General features: G+C 46.9%; 1 protein-coding gene across 2 annotated transcripts in view; it reads left to right on the top strand.

Annotated features, from left to right (window-relative positions):
- LOC144155632 (uncharacterized) overlaps positions 1-15,281 on the top strand; it is a 552,497-nt gene that overhangs the window by 515,274 nt on the left and 21,942 nt on the right. For both annotated transcript variants that reach the window (XM_077687198.1, XM_077687196.1), the window contains exons 20-21: positions 12,730-12,909; positions 14,673-14,813. In XM_077687198.1, coding sequence (XP_077543324.1) covers positions 12,730-12,909; positions 14,673-14,813 — 321 coding nt within the window. The remainder of the gene's footprint in view (positions 1-12,729; positions 12,910-14,672; positions 14,814-15,281) is intronic.

Raw genomic sequence — 15,281 nt, 5'->3', positions numbered from 1 at the left:
AGCAATGCGGACGGCGGAAGGTTCGGGGTCGCTTATAAAGTGCATCGCACTTAATAAGCCTACCACACACGATCACTTTTAGCGTGTCGTGCCATAAAATGCTGCTGTTTTTCGCACGTGCGCAAGCCCGTGGGAACGATTGCTTCGAAGAACCTTTCAATTCTCATTGGATGAAGTCAATCAATCAATCAGTAAGCGCAGTGTCATTCCTCCGTTGTTTTTGTTGGCGCATTTATGAGGAAGCAGCGAGTTACAAAGTTTCTGCTTATCAGTCCTATAGGTTGTATTCACTGGCGTGGCGCACATGCCGGCAACCGTGTGTGTACGCCGCCATGCCTGTGCCTGCGAGTCCCCGTTACTGAGGTGACGTCGTATCCACGAACTCTCCGCAGCGCAGACGGCCACGACTCCTGGGTGTGCCGCCGTTCTTGGCGCGAAGAGACTGGCTGTTCAGTTCATCGGTGTGGCAATCTTTTGCTGCTATTCAACCCCAACTTCCTCACGAGCGAGTACAAGTTGGTCGTGGCTCAAAGGCTGCAAAGTGAGCGCGGTACACACTAAACTTTTTTACACCCTTTTTGGCCAGAAAGGGTGTAAAAATCTTGTCCCATGGCGCACACCTTTAAAAGGTGTTTGGCTAAAAAAGGGCATAAGGATAAAAAAAGGTGTTCGTGTGAACACCCTAAAAAAGACTGTAAGATTGCTGAAGACCCTAAATTAAGGGTGTGGGCAGCGAAACTACGCATGACCGTGTGGATGGGCCGAGAGCGCAGCGTGACATACGGATACATTCAACACGCACAAGTCACTCTTGACCCCGTAATGAATTGAGCAAGAAAACTAATAGGATGCATGGGGACAGTGAGTACATACTTACTTGGAAATAAAGCTGCTCTTCTTGCTTTTATATCCAGCAGAGGAAAGTCCTCCGATAGAGTCTGTGGGCTTGTCGCAAAAACCAGATATTTTAGTGCTAATTTTGAAATTATTGCACTTTAATGTGAGCATATGCTAATCAGTATGGGGATTTGCAAAAACCTTTTTTAATCGCGAGGTAGTTGCTATATTCAATAAGTCATAGAATTTAACAATATAAATTTGCATAATTCATTACCAGTGAAGCTGTGTAAGCTTGAGCTAGGTTCGGTGGCGTTCGCAAAAAATAAAAAGAAAGCGAACTGCGCCGCATGTAAAGTGTGCACCGCCGCAGATAGGTATAACAGTTAAGCCGGCTTTCGAGCCTGTTCGAGTGTGAGCACAGAAGGCGCATGCGTATCCGCACCTCTTACTATGCCATTTCTAAGGTACTTGTCTTTTCTCGGATTCTAAAACACAAAAAATTGGCACAGCTCGCACTAGTGGTGCAATGCTGGAGAAAAAGCAGAGCTGGGGCTCACAACCTAGCTTGTTTCCCCCTTGGATCCGCAGTCAATGTGGGGCACACACTGGAACGGCCTTGCAAAATCCGGCTAAACTTGGCCACGGCCTTCAGCACTTGTAGTAGCCTTGTCCCATCGCAAAGCCCAGCAAAACCTAGCAAAACGTAGCATCACCTGAAGAAACCAGCTTGACCCTCAGCTCCGCTGTTCTTTTTTTGCAACTGAACACCTATTAAATGCAGAGCATTTCTTTAACTCACGATGTCACCCGGCGTTGTCGGCGTGCCTCGGCGTCCGCAACAGCCGTTCCAGGTGCGCCCTCTCCCCCACTCCTCCTCTCCCGCATCACGCTACCCTCCTCGCTCTCAACAACAGGTCCGCACCCCTCCCCCTACACTATATAAAAAAATAATACTTACCGGCGCCTGGTTTCGATCCCACGACCCTGCGGGCGGAACGCAAGGTACATGGTGCTCTACCCACTGCGCCACAAAGCCGACACAGAATGGAAGGCTACGAACGCGCCTTATATCCTTGACTCATTCAAACTACGTCAAGAAGCTGCTGATACCACGCATTCACTACCTGTGGGCGGAACGCGAGGTACATGGTGCTCTTCCCACTGCGCCACAAAACCGACACAGAATGAAAGGCTACGAACGCGCCTTATATCCTTGACTCATTCAAACTACGTCAAGAAGCTGCTGATACAACGCATTCACTACCACCAACTCCCCAAACACTAAACATTAACGCAATACACCCACCCCCTATGCGACGCATTTACTCGAGTCCCCCTCGCGGGGAGATGGGCCCTTTTTTTCCCACTCTTTCAACACCATACAGAGCGCCAAGCGTGTTCCAGTCGGTGAAGACCCTATTCGCCGCACAAATATATACAGTACAATCTCGATAAACGGAAATCGCTTAAACGGAATTGCCACTTAAACGGAACAGTTGCCTGGAATTTGATTGGTTTTGTATTCAGATAACGTAAAAAAACTGTCGGTAATCGGAACTAAAATTTCCGCATCACCGTGTAAACGGAACCAGAAATGAAACTTCTTGTGAAATCCACTGGCTTGAGAATCAGCTTTTTACGGTTCCGGCTGTTTCGTTCTTGTTTTTTTTATTCCTCCATGCTTTTTTAGCCTTGTTGGCCTCGTAAGAGTCGTCTCGTAAGTGGTTAGCCGCGTTAGCGCAACGAATGCAACATCGCCGTTCTTGTTCCAGTCGTTCGGTCTCGATTCTAGACGCCGAGGCTACAGGGCTCACCTCCTGTCGCCTCGTTCGTGCCATCGTTGTGCTATTCGTCCCTCATTACCACATTGCCGTCATCTAAATTCGGCGGCTCGTAAGCACTCGCGAAGTTGAGGCCTCTAGCCTCCGTGAAGATGCAGTTGCAGGGACTCAAACAAAAAGAATTGACGCATTTTGTAGTGCACAGCGACTCATTGTTGCCGAATCAACTTTGTGAATGCTGTGCCTACGCTTCTTGTAGTTTTCTTGCTTTCTGAAAACTATCAGCTACAGTCACTTTCTAGTGGTTAGAGTTCCATGAAATGCCCTTAGAAGTGTGTACGCACATAAATTTGCACCTTAGAACATCTCTCTCAGTAAACGGAACTCCTGTTAAACGGAACTAATTTTTCCGGTCCCTTGAAGTTCCGTTTATTGAGAGTCTACTGCAGTCTTTTTAATTTTAAAAGTTCAAATTGATGTTTCACGTGCCACAGTTAAACCTGGGCCAAGAGGTGGACCTAAATTGCAGGCGATATGTTTTTTCTTTTGCTTTTGAACATTTCTTGCGAGTACAGGAGGGTATGAGGGGACGTCTTGTTCTTTACAGTGCAATTATACATGCATGCATAGTCTTGATAAATCAACAGCTCAAAACCTTTTCCACACCCTTTCAACACCCTAAGAAAAATCAAGGGCGCTGAAACTCATCAACGCCATTTTTTTCACACAAAAAGGGTGTAGAGATACGAAAAGGGTATTGATGAGATTCAAGAAAGAGGGTGTAATGGCCTCCCAACACCCTTTTTCTACTTATGCCACACGCTTTTTGGCCAAAAAGGGTGTAAAAAAGTTTAGTGTGTACAGTAGAACCTCGTTGGTAGGTTTAGAAAACGCGAGGGAGAAACGTACTATCCGGGAAAACGTACTACCCGGAAGAAAATTTACTGCGGGGAATTTTTAGTGCTCAGAAGTGAGAGCGAAGTAAACGGAAAATCGAATGAATCTAGAACTTATCAGTGAGGTATCCTGTATTTTATACCAGTTTACACGGGTGGACTGAACATTTTCTAGAAGCGGGGGATGTTTCGTGCCTCACGATGCTAAAGCAACATGAATTGGCATAATTTATTACCAGCGGAGCTGTTTAAGCTTCAGCTGTGTTCGGTGGCGTTAGCGAAAAAATACCAAGAACAACTGCGCCGCTTGTAAAGGGTGCACCACCGCAGATAGGGTATTATAGCAGTGAAGCCGGCTTTCGAGCTTGTTCGAGTGTGCTCCCAAGAAGCGCGCGCGTATGCGCACCTCTCATTATACCATGTTAAATGTACTAGCCTTTTTGGGATGCTAAACCGCAAAAACGCTGGCGCAGCTTGCACTAGTGGTGCGAGGCTGGAGAAACAGCGGAGCTGGGGGTCGACCTAGCTTGTTTCCACCTTGGATTCGCTGTCAGTGTGGAGGACACACTGGAACAGCCTTGTAAAATCCGGCTAAACTTGGGCTCACCCCTTGGCACTTAGCCTAGCCTAGCAAGAACATCTAAAAAGGCCCATCTCCCCGCGAGGGGGACTCGAGTAAATGCGTCGCATAGGGGGTGGGTGTATTGCGTTAACGTTTAGTGTTTGGGGAGTTGGTGGTAGTGAATGCGTTGTATCAGCAGCTTCTTGACGTAGTTTGAATGAGTCAAGGATATAAGGCGCGTTCGTAGCCTTTCATTCTGTGTCGGTTTTGTGGCGCAGTGGGAAGAGCACCATGTACCTCGCGTTCCGCCCACAGGTAGTGAATGCGTTGTATCAGCAGCTTTTTGACGTAGTTTGAATGAGTCAAGGATATAAGGCGCGTTCGTAGCCTTTGATTCTGTGTCGGCTTTGAGGCGCAGTGGGAAGAGCACCATGTACCTTGCGTTCCGCCCACAGGGTCGTGGGATCGAAACCAGGCGCCGGTAAGTATTATTTTTTTATATAGTGTAGGGGGAGGGGTGCGGACCTGTTGTTGAGAGCGAGGAGGGTAGCGTGATGCGGGAGAGGAGGAGTGGGGGAGAGGGCGCACCTGCGCGCTGAGCTGTTGCGGACGGACGGCGGACGCTACATGTGAGTTAAAGAAATGCTCTGCATTTAAAACCTAACAAGCTTATCAAAGCCTAGCAAAATCTACCAAAACTTAGCAACACCGGAAGAAGCTAGGTCGACCCCCAAATGTTGGACGGTGCCGTGGTGTGTAGTTCCTTTAAAGCTCACCACGAGGAAGCGCATCAAGCCACCGGGCGTATAAAGGGGCCTTACCATGCATGCGGGCGCCTTGCAGAATTGGTTCTGTCAGAGACATGCCTGAGCACTACATGATACCGTATCGGATTGACCAATATAAACGCAGAAGTAAGATGGAGCAGGGTCGCGAAGCGCGTATTAAAACGGAGTTTGGTAGCCCCGGAAGGAAAGACTCCCCCTTTTTCTGGCAGTATCTCGCTGTGTTTCCTACAAATTACTTCCGCATATTGAACCAGACGCAAACGTTTGGCAGTCCTTGCATTGCGGATGGAAGAAGTGTTTATCTTTGATACGCATAAAAAAAAATCTAAGGTGTTCCCAAGGGCTTTTTGGAAGCACACAGCAACAGGAACAAGTGAGAGAAACATTTCTATGCGAAAATGTCTTAGCTTCAATACGAGTCGTCAAAGAGCATGAGGTGCTTCCCAGTACCAGGAACGCCAACGTGGCCGCTAGTTAGGAAGGACGGGACAATTTTATTTTAATCGAAAACAACTAAATTTACAATTGATTGCAAACATCCCTGCCCAGTTCGAGACTAGGAGTTTCTTGATAAGAGGTGCCTATGTTCGTCTAATTTTGTGACCTTTGTGTACACCGTCGTTGCTGCCAGATGGCCGGTTTCTGGCATTTGTCAATAAGCCAATAATGGAGCAAATGCTTAGTGCCTACGATAAAATATTTTCTACCAAGCATTGTTCGAATGTAGTGATGATCAGCCATTGTAAAACAGACAGGGTGATATTCACCCCCAACGATACAAAATGGAAGCTTCCAGTCTTCAGTAAACCATTACGGCTATCAATAAGCGCAAGCCGCACTGCTTGTTCACAGTACATTTGGCTACGTAAGCGAATCATTCGGCGTTTTGAATAATTGTCAAAGCACATTCATCATTTTAACTCCCCTCTGAAGCTACTATAAAAACATGCAAACTGAAGGTGTCTCTGTCGGTGCCGCGCGTATTACGTCTCCGCTAAAAATGAATGAAACACAGTCCGGCGTACACAAAGCAAACGGGTGCGCCGCTTCCTTGCACGGCCTGTTTGAGGTGAACCTGTTTGTGAGCAAGCGAAAATATGTCTCGGCTGCAGGCGCACACTATTTCCATTGGCATCCTTCAATGGTGCTGCAAGGGACCTCTACGCATACTCGTGCTTTCCCGCCCATGCAATTTTAGAAGAGTGCGTGTGCTGGTCACAATGTCATTCAGAGATAAACGATTGCGGCTTGGCTTACCATTCACTTACCACACACGTAATTGCACTCAGCGTGGCGCCAAAGTAGCCTTTCACTTGAACTCACGCGTCGTGTATACATCTCTGCGTCAAGAACAACGACAGCGCGGTAATTACAGAAACAAATGTCGTTTTTTTTCTATCTCACGTCGCGTCTAAGGACTTCACTGCGGCTAACGCGGGGCAGGAATCACTGTTAGGGTATACGTGAGGCAGCCGTTCCATTGCCGCCATTTTGGCGCCGTGTCACTCATCACTTGTCGAAGCTCCTCCGTGACAGCGGCGCTGAGAGCTGACTCCCCCGACGTCCTTCGATGAAGCGCCAGCCAGTCACCCGCGTCGATGATCCAGCTGCTAGCTCAATGGACTCCTGTATGCGAGACATTAGGTGCCAGGACACGGTTCATTGCGCGCCTGGGGCTTTCTGGGAAAACGAGTCACGCATTGCACTCCACTGACTGGAAAATACACCTTGCTTATATTAATGGGTTTAATGTGTTTTTGTGTGCACCCCCTCGCACAACGCGCCCTGGGGGTGCACAAATTTGGACCATCCATCAGTCAGCTATAACTAAGGCTTTAGAATATAAACGTCTCAAAAAACCGCCACGAGCGCGCCTCCAAACCTGGTCTTAATAAACAGAGACGTTACTTTCTTTCCTTTTAAGGAGCAGGTGGCGCGTCGCGTAACGCATCGCCTATACCGTATCCGTAGCTCGCAGTGAGGTTTTGCCGCCCGTAACAGTGTCGCTGCTTCGGTTGCTTTACGTGAGACTTACAGCTACCGAGATGAGTAATCCTATGGCGCCACTTTCACATCCTAGGCTCCGCTTCACTTTGTGACAGATTGTGACTAGCCAAAACACCGGTTCACTAGACGTCCGCACGCCTTCCCCCTCACCACTGCACATGCAGTTAAAGGAAATCGATGTTCTCATCCACTTTTATATTTTCCGTCTCCCCTTATACTTGCCTGGCCAGTGCCTCTGTTCCAAACATTGGTATTCTACGTAGGACGGGCTTCGTCTATTAAGGCCATACTAAGAGCAATCAATATCCTTTGTCTCATGGTATGCCGCGTCAAACCTTCGCCTGCCTTCGCGCGTGCCCGCAAACCCTCTCATCTTCCTCACGATGTCCTGAAAACGCATGTTATTCGGCCATTAATTATAGGCTCCATGAAGACAAAATGGAACTTTGGTTGATTCAAAAGACTGCTTTGTCGCCACAACAACGATGCCAATTTTAGCGCAAAATTAGAACAACTACGCTAGATATTAAGGAAAAGAGATGAATCAACGGCGACGCCAGGTCCTTGGACGTCACAGGCACTTGTTTATGCGTTTGCCGGCCGCGACCAAAGCCACCGCCTCAAAACGTCATTATGCGATTGTAATGATGCCTTTACTTACCGTACCGTGCCGTACCGTGCCGTACCGTTTGACCGTTCTATTTGTATGCTAACATGCTGTTAACACACTGATCATTGTTTTAGTATTCGCAATTTGTGTCGCTGCTACGTCGCGTGGCGCAAAATTTGAAATTTTTAACGTTTCTTGTATTTTTTTCTTTTATAAAACATCTTTTGGGGGTTTCAGCGCGACAGCCGAGTCACGCACAACGCGGCCTGTGGTGGTCCTTTATGTGCACAAGTTGTCGCACTGCCTCAAGAACGCGGCTGGGAAGTGTGGTATCTACGCCGTTTTTTTCTGCACGAATGTCACGAATGTGTAACATTGTCAACAAGGACAGGAAAGAAGCAGGTTGCCAGAAAAAGCACGCGGATCGGTTCATTAACTCCAAGGTTGGTGTGGTATACAAGGTACCGTTGCCTGGTTGCAAATGCTACATCGGCAAAACAGGGCAGTGCGTAAACGACCGACTGCAAGAGCACCGAGCAAGAGCAGTTCAATGAATTGCGGGAGCTGTATAATTGGCCGATCACTGCCCCTGCTACAAGTGTATTCCAAAGTTTGGAAACACAATCGTCTTGTGCATATTGCGCAAACAGATAGAGAGTTATTCGACACATACCAAATTTAAAATGAGGCGAAGCGATATGTAAGCACCCTTTCACTGGCACTGTCAAGAAAAAAGAACTTCGTAATCTGAAGAAGAAATGGCACAGTAATGTGATGTGCACAGGAGCATGGTTTTGGGGGCTCCGGCGAGTTTACGGTTCAATCTCTCGTAACGTTCATTTGACGTCTACAGTCGGTCCCGTCCGCATCTTATCTGGTGTTCGGGTCTTTTTTGTACTAGGAAACATGCCTCAGCTATCCTTTCTTTCCACTCAACTCCAAATATATCAGATCCACGCTTATGTTTGTATCCCTCACTGAAAGGCCAGTTGTGGTCTACCAGGAGAAAAAGAAACAGCTACCAATCTAAGTCCAGGTGTAATATAGTTCACGAAAGCGCTAGCTTGGACTTGTTACGATATTCTAAAGTTTAGTAGCGCTGAAACAAGCAAGGACAACGTCAGGCTTGGTCCTTGACAAGGCCAGGTTTTGTCCTTGCTGTGCCAGCACTTGAAAATTTTCCAGGCCTAAGGTAGATGCACAACACTACAGTGCGCACCGACCACGTAAACTGGTTAAAAAGTTTGCCTGTAGTAGCAATGACAATTACATCCGAAGCCCCACGCACCGCGTTTGCGTCCTGCACAAACATACGGGCCACTAACCTGGAAATCCAGCCATTCTAAATTCCATCAGATTATGCGTCAGGTACCCATTTCGCACCCACGCTTGGGTACTGAGACTGTTGTTTGTTTACACCAAGGCGACCCCGAAAGGAATTTTATTGGCCGCGAACCCCTTTTCCTTCTATGCAGCCCTGCCGAATTGGCTTGGCCGCATAGCTTTGCTGTCTGCTAACTTCTCTGTAAGGCGCGTACCATGTGAAGTTGGCCTTTTAGCACAACGCCACCGGTGCGTTAAAGCTGACAGAGGGCAGAAGACATGGACGGGACACCGCCCTGAATTCCAAGCAGTTTACCGACTCTTCCTCCTTTTATCTCTCAACTTCTTCATCTACAAGGCGCACGAGCTGGCCAGCACACACAAGACAAGTAAAAAACGCGCGAAATAGTGATAAATTTGAGACGCATGGTTATTGAACATGTCAAGCGACAGTATTTCTGAAAATAAAATCTTGAGCTCTACAGGTGTCAACTTTTCTAAATTATAGCCATTTTTCTCTCCTCCGGAACCCGCTTTTCTAATCAAGGCCGCACAGCCATCACATTCGTAATACTAAAGTATTCCGCTATCCGTAGAATTATATTGAGCCTGTACCGCGTGTTACCCGCATAAAAATCTTCAAGGTTTCAATAATATTGACTAAAGTATGGAAAAATATAGGTATCAAGATATGCACCGAACATCGATAAAGACTGAAAGATAGCGGTGGTGTCAGACGGTTGTCCGTGCAGAAAAATGTCCTAGCCGAGACAAATATTGTACGTCGAACGTCGTACAACCAAATGCCCGCGTCCTGTCGCGCACAAGAAGCAACGTGCACTCAGGGTGCCGATAGAGGAGAGTGCCCTTACCTATCCAACACCATTTACTTCATTCGAAACATTGCCGCCTTTCAGTAACTGTGACTATTAATTTCACATTGATTAAAGCGACCCTAATTGACTACGGCCTCCTTAGCTTTTTGACGGTATTTTGGCGCCCTCTTTGGACTGTCACAAGCACTGCGTGCGAGCGGGAAGTTGTTTAAGGTTTGAATCGTGCACGAACGCCTACTCTTTGCGTCTTGCCCTTTTTGAGTGACACCATCTTTTCACTTCACGGATTGATTGGGAAGCCCGTTCTCGAAACAGCATTTCATACCGAACACCCGTCATGGCGTTGTAAGTTATCCTTGCCGCTTATCTACCGCATTTCACCCTGACCACCGCGGTCTATCGGAAAGTACAGCCTTCTGGCGCCCTCTTTAAACTCCCACCAGTACTACTTGCACGCGGGAATTTGACTGGGTAGAGTACCCTCTAACTGGTGTATATACACCGACACATCGGTCTCTTGCGAATCTCGCACCCATTACGACAGCCGCCATCGTGCTACATGGGTGGGGAAATTTAAATAAAATCAACTTTACTTTCCTTCATTCTTTACATGTAAGTTGAAAACGCCTGCAAAAAAGAACAAGGTTCCAAAACGCGTTTTGACGAGCTAACAGTGCCAGAACAAACTTTCCAAGCTGTAGTAGCACTTAGCAAAGTATTATTTGAAAGAAAAAGGTCGCCATTCCGCCCTGCGAAAGCGGATGTCCAGCGAAGCTGTTGTAAACCACTACAAATGCTTATGGGGGAGGGTATGAAATTTCTCGTTGTCTCGGCGGGCTTGTCACTTGCGCTCGGCTCCTCTGGCGGCAAATGCTGGGTCCTGCCTAGGCTGACGCGTGCGCTCGGCGTCTTGGGCAAGGACTGCTCTATTTATTGACACTAGGCCTGCCTAGCCTTCAAAAATAATCTGCAAACATAATCTTTACTAGGAACACATGGGAGGGGGGGAGGGGGGCCCCATTGTTCACAGGCGCCTTATCCATCCACAATGCTTGTTTTGTGGTTTTTTAAAACGAGTACTCAGCTCTTTGCTGTATGCCTGATTAGCCTGACGCATGCGCTCGGCGTCTTAGGCGAGAATTGCTGGTTCCTGCATGGGTTTTTCATTTACGACACGAAATTTTCCGACCAACTAGAGGCTAACAGCTTCTCTTTAAAAGCAGGTTAATACACAAACCAAATCAACAGAAAAAGACAAAAAAGATACAATAAGTACATCCAATGCAATGCAGTATTGCAGAAAACAATACGTTGCTTTTTTATGGCTATAATGTTTGCGCGCAAGAACCATTCCACGACTTAGTAATTTTATACATATAACTACTGGAGATTGAACTTCCTTCCATACATAATTTTTATGGTGTTCCTGGTTTTTGGAATCCAACCCGTCAAACTGTATAATTTGAAACTTATTTAGTAGCCAGGGAAGAATGCATGACCGACACTTCTTTTTTTTTTTTTTTTTTTCATTTAGACGTGCGGTATCTACCATCCAAGTTCCCCGTGTTTCGAACGATAAGTTTATTGTTTTATTTGAAAATAAGCTATGGTACGTAAATTGCTTGAGTTCTTCCCACTTAGTTTACAGCTATAAAAAAGTCTAGTTTATTGTTATACAAATTTCACCGCTGACCCGGCAGCCTTCTTGAGTGTCCATGAATCCGCTTCGAAAAATTATTGGCTTTGTAAACTAACACGTCCATTGTGTTTAAATTAAACTATGGGTAGAGGCATAATGAGGCGGCGGATTAAACGAGGTTAGGGGTAGAAGGATGAGGTGCTAGCTGTATTTGTTTAATGTTGAGCGTCGACGGGCTTTTAATGCGTTTACAGTTTCCCCGTGGTTATAAGGGTACCATAAATGAGTCAACTATACAAGGTGGGAGGAGAAGCTTGATGATAATAATGATGATTATTTTATTTTCCAGAAAAGGCATACATGAGGAGGATGCGGATGAAATGAGGGGAGGGGGAGAAGGGGGGGGTGCCACTGTATTTGTTGAATGTTGAGCGTCCACGGGGTTTTTATGCGTTTACATTTTCCCCATGGTTTTTAAGGGTATACAAGGTGGAAGGGGAAGCGTGAAAATGATGATGATGGCGACGAAGACGATGATGATGATGACTTTATTTTCCAGAAAAGGCATTCATGACATTTGCGGGGAAAGCAAACATCTAGATCCTTAGCCGACTAGGGTACTGAGGGATCCATAGAAAAAATGGTAGCATACAGTCATGTCTCGTTATTATAGACCCCGTTAATATGGACACCCTGCTATATGGACGAAATTTTCGGCGACCGGTCTATCACCATGCAATTGTGCTCCGTTATTATAGAAACTCGCAGAACGGACTATGGACGGCTATTTTGGGGACGAAGCGGGTAAATACAGGCATTTTTGTCTCGTTATTATAGACACTCGTCCCCAAAACAAAACAAAAAAAAAAACAGAAAAAATGACTGGTGATCCTATTGGGCGAAGAGTAGATCTTGAAACTTTTACTGTACAGTCATGGACAAATGAAATGCGAGCACTAAAAGATGAACCAGACCACGCAAAATGAAAAATACGGTTCGTTGATGTACAATAATGGCGTGCCATTGGTATGTTTGCAAGGCCACATTTTCCAACTTTTTATAGCTCCATGCTCCATATTTAAGCTCTGGCCCGCGGTTTGAATCCCGGCTCCAAGGACCCGCGACTTCGAATCGCATCAAATTCCGCTCGCAGGCCCTGACTACGTGCCTGCCACAAATATGCAAATTTATAGAAAAAAAAAAAAACGTTCCTGAGTATCTCTTCCTCGATTTTATTTTTGCCTCTTGCTTGCATTCTTGAGATTCATCCTGAATTTCGTGTCTCGCTCCATTTTGCTATCCTTTCCTACCTTCTTAAATACAAAGCATAAATTTTCTGTGCAACTTGGTGACGTTGTCGCTTAGAAATGTTACGTATTTTGGTTAAAATCGTGGCTGCTGGAGCGTGGTCGTGATCGCGTGCACGTTGCATTGTCACTGTGTGCAGACGCTGCTGCGCATCTGGGACTGCTTCCTGCTGGAGGGTCCCAAGGTCCTGTTCCGGTTCTCGCTGGCCATCCTCAAGATGCACGAGGAAGTGCTGCTCACCAAGCAGGACACGGTGTCCATCATGCGTCAGCTCAAAGCCATCGCCCGGCTCTGCTACGACGTGGACACGCTGATCAAGGTGGCTTCCCTGGGCTAGGCGCTGCACTGCATGCTGGCTTTTCAATTGAGTTGCTTTTGTCAACGCTATTTTCTACCTGTAGCACGAGAAAACAGGCCTGAACGAGGAAAAAAAAGAATGGCTGACGATTACGATACTCCCGAATGCGAAATTTGAGCGCAGCGTGAACTCCAGTCCTCTCGGTGGCGGCGCATAGTTGCTGCGTCTCAGGAAGTAATCGCGGCGTCAGCGAACACGCGACGGCGCGCGCTACTTTGTCGCTATTTTGCAGCGCGTCACCGCCGCCGAGCACGTCCCGTGCGGCCTCGACATACCGTACTCTCCCTCTCACACCTTCGCCATACTTTCCTCCCCCGCTTTCCTGCTCCCTCTATCTTGTCTACCTTCGGTGTTCCCTTCGTTCGCTTCGTTACACCGAGGCCGAAGGCGAGGCGAAACAACAAAGCGTGCCGCCGCCGAGCATGCCTCTCGCGGCTTCAGCATACCGCCCTCCCCATTCGCACGTTAGCCATACTTTCCTTCTCCGCTTTTCTGCTCGCTATATCTCGTCTATATTCGGTGTTCTCTTCGTTCGCTCCGTTACACCGAGGGCGGCGGCGACGCGAAAGCACAGGAGCGGGAGCCCGAAGGGGCCATGCAGACAAAACACAAGTTTGGTTCATTCGAAACATTGCCTCGTTAGACTCATACTGACACCGCTTTTAACGTAAACTTCGCTCAAATAAGCTATGTAATTAGGAAAAAAGGGATTGTCATGCCACCCACTAGCTCATTTCCCGCAACAGAACCTATGATGCCATATGTGCCAGCTCTGCGATTGGCTCAGGCCGGCAAAAGCAAACGCGAATTAGGCAGGCCTTATAAGCTTGCCGAACGAGCTATTTGTGTTTACATTTAGGGCACATTCTTTTTATAGCAGTAAGAATGGTGGGGTAAACAGTGCAAGTTACGGAAGTACACGTAAACATATAAGTAACGATGCGTACTGCTATTGGTACTGGGCGCACTATGCTTGTTCTGGCTGAGCAGCAGTGCGGCGCTTTGGGGTTGTCTCAAACGACGCTGGCCGATTGGCGTAAGCGGCGGCGTCTTACGTGACCATATTTGTCGATCGAACACCATCTTTCGCGAAACGATTAATTTCTACCCTAAGAAAAACAATCCAGGTACAAATACGGTTAAAAACAAAGCCAGAAAACGATCCGGCGCAGTATGGAGGAGCCATCTAGGAGGACTGACGGTAAACAAGGCCCCGCAGTCGGCTGCTGAGCCTAATGGCGCACGCACTAGCCTTCGCTTGAAGACCTGTTCTTATGAGGCCATTGTAGACGTCACGAAAACACACGATTTGGCGGGGGAATCAAAATTTTAACTTGAATTGACTAATTTCTCAGTGAATAAATCATCATTTGCTTCCGTGAAAGCACGGGCCGTTTACGTTCAAGCCGGCGCAAGAGAACCACAGATCCGCTGTTTCAGCTGATTTCTCACTGAGTGGAACTGAGTTTGATTTTTATGACTATTTAAAGTTGCATGATGCTCGCTTACTTTTGTTGAATCGAAATGCTGTTACGTTCTCTGACCGGCATGAAGAGCCACTTATGCAGCAGCTTACGGAAGGCGCAGGTGCAGGTGTCTGAACGGGACTATAATTGCATTTACTGAAGATAACATTTCAGTTTTTAAAAGCATGTGACAGGTTGGAAGGGTGAGCCGGCGTCGGGATTGGTCTTACTGTTAATACTGTTTACTCACTTTGACAGGTTGCCTTTGAAGACCTGGAACCTTTTCCGCGACGTCAAGACATCGCCACAAAGCAAGCATGCTTCCAGAAAATTCTCAGGGAGCAGTCCAGAAAGCGAGAGCTAGAGAAACACAGTGTTTTGACCAGGGACAGTAGTGGGGTAAGAAGCTTTTGTTTCTTTCATGTGGTATCGAATCTTCTGGCAGTGTTCATTTTGATAAGTGTGGGCTCTGCAGCAGAGCGCAGTTTCGACGTTGCTACGGTTTGGGATTTGAGAACAAGAAACCGATGAAGCGTTGTACCTTTGAGGACTTTCTTTTATGCCGTAGTTCATTCTCTTGCGAAAAAAAGTCTTCCACCGATACCCAGCTCTCACCGGTAAGCGTAGAGAAAAAAATGAAGATGCTAATCGACAACAAAACTATATTGATAATACAACTGGGCATTCTCTTGCGAAAAAAAGTCTTCCACCGATACCCAGCTCTCACCAGTAAGCGTAGAGAAAAAAATGAAGATGCTAATCGACAACAAAACAATATTGATAATACAACTGGGCATTGGCACTCAGCGCAGAATAATAATTACGGCAGAATACTAATAGCTCTAAACCCACATCTTTTCCTATGTT

The sequence above is a fragment of the Haemaphysalis longicornis genome, unplaced genomic scaffold (assembly GCF_048455015.1).
Source record: "Haemaphysalis longicornis isolate Haplotype H1 unplaced genomic scaffold, Haemaphysalis longicornis Haplotype H1 scaffold_1, whole genome shotgun sequence".
Taxonomy (NCBI): Eukaryota; Metazoa; Arthropoda; class Arachnida; order Ixodida; family Ixodidae; genus Haemaphysalis; species Haemaphysalis longicornis.
The sequence above is the reverse complement of the archived record's forward strand: the minus strand, read 5'-3'. Positions and strand labels throughout refer to the sequence as shown.